The sequence below is a fragment of the Salvelinus sp. IW2-2015 genome, linkage group LG14, assembly GCF_002910315.2.
Source record: "Salvelinus sp. IW2-2015 linkage group LG14, ASM291031v2, whole genome shotgun sequence".
Lineage (NCBI taxonomy): Eukaryota > Metazoa > Chordata > Actinopteri > Salmoniformes > Salmonidae > Salvelinus > Salvelinus sp. IW2-2015.
The window spans coordinates 31,579,781-31,582,956 of NC_036854.1; the positions used below are offsets into that span (position 1 = coordinate 31,579,781).

Sequence of the window (3,176 nt, forward strand, 5' to 3'; positions counted from 1 at the left end):
AAAGGAGAGATATAGGTAGGGATCCATTCCAGCCTTATAACAACAACCTTTTACACTACACACACAACTATACATACAAACACACACACAACACACACACCACAGAGCCCAGTCTGTACGGATTTGATCCCTGATTATCGCACATGGAGATATATGGGTATGTATTTACTTGTGTGTGTGTGTGTGTGTGTGTGTGTGTGTGGTCTGTGTGTGTCTGGTGTGCTGTGTGTGTGTTGTGTGTGTGGTGTGTGTGTGTGTGTGTGTGTGTGTGTTGTGTGGTGTTGTGTGTGTGTGTGTGTGTGTGTGTGTGTGTGTTTGTGTGTTTTTTCCCTCCACTCCTCTAGACACAGGTTAGAAATCACCCTCTTGTTGCCCCGGAAACAATGAAGGCGGAACCTGAGGGCAAGGTGAAAGGTGAGAGTGAGGGGCCTGGGATCTTCTAGATTCTCATTGGACAGTCTGTCTCACTTCCTGATTCATACCTAATAAGATAACGATGCTGAATCTCTTGATTTGCTAGAAATACACTTTTGGGTTCAGAGTTTCTCCTTGTTCTGACTGGTTCTCAGGCCGTGAGCTGTGTAAAGTCATCTTCCCATACGAGCGCCAGAACGAAGACGAGCTGTCAATCAAGAGGGAGAGATCATCTCCATCATTAACAGGTGTGTGTGTGTGTGTGTGTGTATGCAGAGGCGCTTTTAGAAGTGGGGGGTATAATTATAATTATTTATTTTTTATCCAGTCGGATTAATACTCCAAACAGCCTACCGACCGCTTGGAGGCGTCCGCATGTCCTAAAGCACACTGTTGCCTCGTTTTGTATCGACATTCCAATGATTAAACTCAAGGGACAAAAAATGAAATTCAGAATGTGGGGTTACATGGTGTGTGTGTGTGTGTGGTGTGTTGTGTGTGTGTGGTGGTGTGGTGTTGTGTGTGTGTGTGTGGTGTGTTGGTGTGTGTGTTTGGTGGTGTGTTGTGTGGTGTTGAGAGAGAGAGGGGTGGTGTGCATGCGTATAACTGCGTATGTTGGATTACTGTGTGTTGTAGACTGTCGCTGAGCGGGGGGGTGGATGGGAGTAGTAGGGGGGAGGAAAGGGAGTCTTCCCTGATCAACTTTCGTAAAGCTGCTAATTGACTCGATGTAGAGAAAGAGGTAAGACACAATAATAATAGATTGATTTATACTGTTATTGCAGTGTTCAAGGGAAGGAATTTCCATGAGAGCAACATTACTTTGTGGTGGTGGCCGTGTGTGTTTTGCAGAGACCAAAGAAGCCCGCACCCCCAGTGCCCCTCAGCTAAACACACAGGTAATCCCTCCTGTCCCACCGTCTTTTTCGCTTCCTCTCTTCCTTTTCTCCCCTAATGCTATCCTCTTCGCATACCTCTATCTCTCTCTATCTCAATCTCTAATCTCTATCTCATCCTCTATCGTTCTAATACCTCTATTCAATATTCTCGTCTCTATTCTCCGTCTTTTCCTCCTCTATCTCATCCTCTCTGCTTTATTTCTATCCTCATCCTCTAATCTGCTCTCTCTCTATCTCCATTCTCATGCTCTCCTCCTGTCCTCATCTCTAATCTGCATCTCTGTCTCATCGTCTTTATCTCATCCTCTATCTCTATCCTCTATCTCCATCCTCTATCTCTCCTCTGTCTCAATCCTCTCTCTCCTCTATCTCAATCCTCTATCTCCATCCTCTATCTCTCCTTACCTCTCCTCTATCTCAATCCTCTGTCTCTCCTCCCTCTGCTCTTCTCCGCTCAGACACGAGTACCGTTTTCTGTGCGTCTCAATCCTCACTCTTTCTCCATGTCCGCTCCTCTCTTTTCTGTGTGTGTTTAACATTTCTGGAACCCCTCGCCAACAGCCAATAAAATTGCAGGGCGCCAAATACAAAACAACAGAAATCTCATAAATCAAATTTCTCAAACATACAAGTATTAGGCACCATTTTAAAGATAACATTCTCGTTAATCCAGCCACAGTGTCTGATTTKAAAAATGCTTTACAGCGAAAGCTCCACAAACGATTATGTTAGGTCACCACCAAGTCACYGATAAACCCAGCCATTTTTCCCGCCAAAGAGAGGAGTCACAAAAAGCACAAATAGAGATAAAATGAATCAATAACCTTAATCACTCACCTAAATTAATCACTAACGTTGGCGTGTTAGATTCAGTAGTTCCAAAACATGCAGTGATATTGCAGAGAGCCACATGAATTCACAGAAATACTCATAATAAATGTTGATGAAAATACAGCTATTATACATGAAACTTTAGATACACTTCTCCTTAATGTAACCGCTGTGCCAATTTGTAAGTCGCTCTGGATAAGAGCGTCTGCTAAATGACTTAAATGTCAAATGTAAATGTGTCAGTTTTCAAAAAAACTTTACGGAAAAAGCATAATCTGAGAACGGCGCTCAGAGCCCAAACCAGCCAGAGAAATATACGCCATGTTGGGTAGTCAGCATTATTCATATATAAATATACACTTACCTTTGATGATCTTCATCAGAATGCACTCCCAGGAATGGCAGTTCCACAATAAATGCTTGTTTTGTTCGATAATGTCCATCATTTATGTCCATTTATGTCCAATAGCTTCTTTTGTTAGGGCGTTTGGTAAACAATCCAAAAGTGCGATCTGGTCGATTCGGACGAAACGTTCAAAAAGTTATATTACAGGTCGAAGAAACTTGTCAAACTAAGTATAGAATCAATCTTTAGGATGTTTTTATCATAAAAGTTCAATACTGTTCCAACCGGAAAATTCCATTGTCTGTAGAATTGCCCTGGAACGAGAGCAACCTCTCAAGTGAAAGCACGTGACTGGGAAGAGGTCTGTCGGCAGACCTTTAGTTTAAAGTAACAGCTCCATCGCGGCCCCATTCACTGAGCAGCCTGAAACTACTTCTAAGATCGGTGTTGACATCTGAGTGCGTAAAGCCTTTGGAAGTGCAACATAACCCATAATTCCCACTGTGTGATCGATATGGGGTGAGTTCCAAAAACTACAAATCTCAGATTTCCCACTTCCTGTTTGGATTTTTTCGTCGAGGTTTTTGCCTGCCATTATGAGTTTCTGTTTGATACTCCAAGACATCAGTTTCAAACAGTTAGAAATTTCTGAGTGTTTTTCTATCCAATACTAATAATAATATATG

General features: G+C 42.5%; 1 protein-coding gene across 1 annotated transcript in view; it reads left to right on the forward strand.

Annotated features, from left to right (window-relative positions):
• sh3kbp1 (SH3-domain kinase binding protein 1) overlaps positions 1-3,176 on the forward strand; it is a 29,121-nt gene that overhangs the window by 19,078 nt on the left and 6,867 nt on the right. The window contains 3 exon segments of the mRNA XM_070446798.1: positions 351-414; positions 570-629; positions 632-662. Coding sequence (XP_070302899.1) covers positions 351-414; positions 570-629; positions 632-662 — 155 coding nt within the window.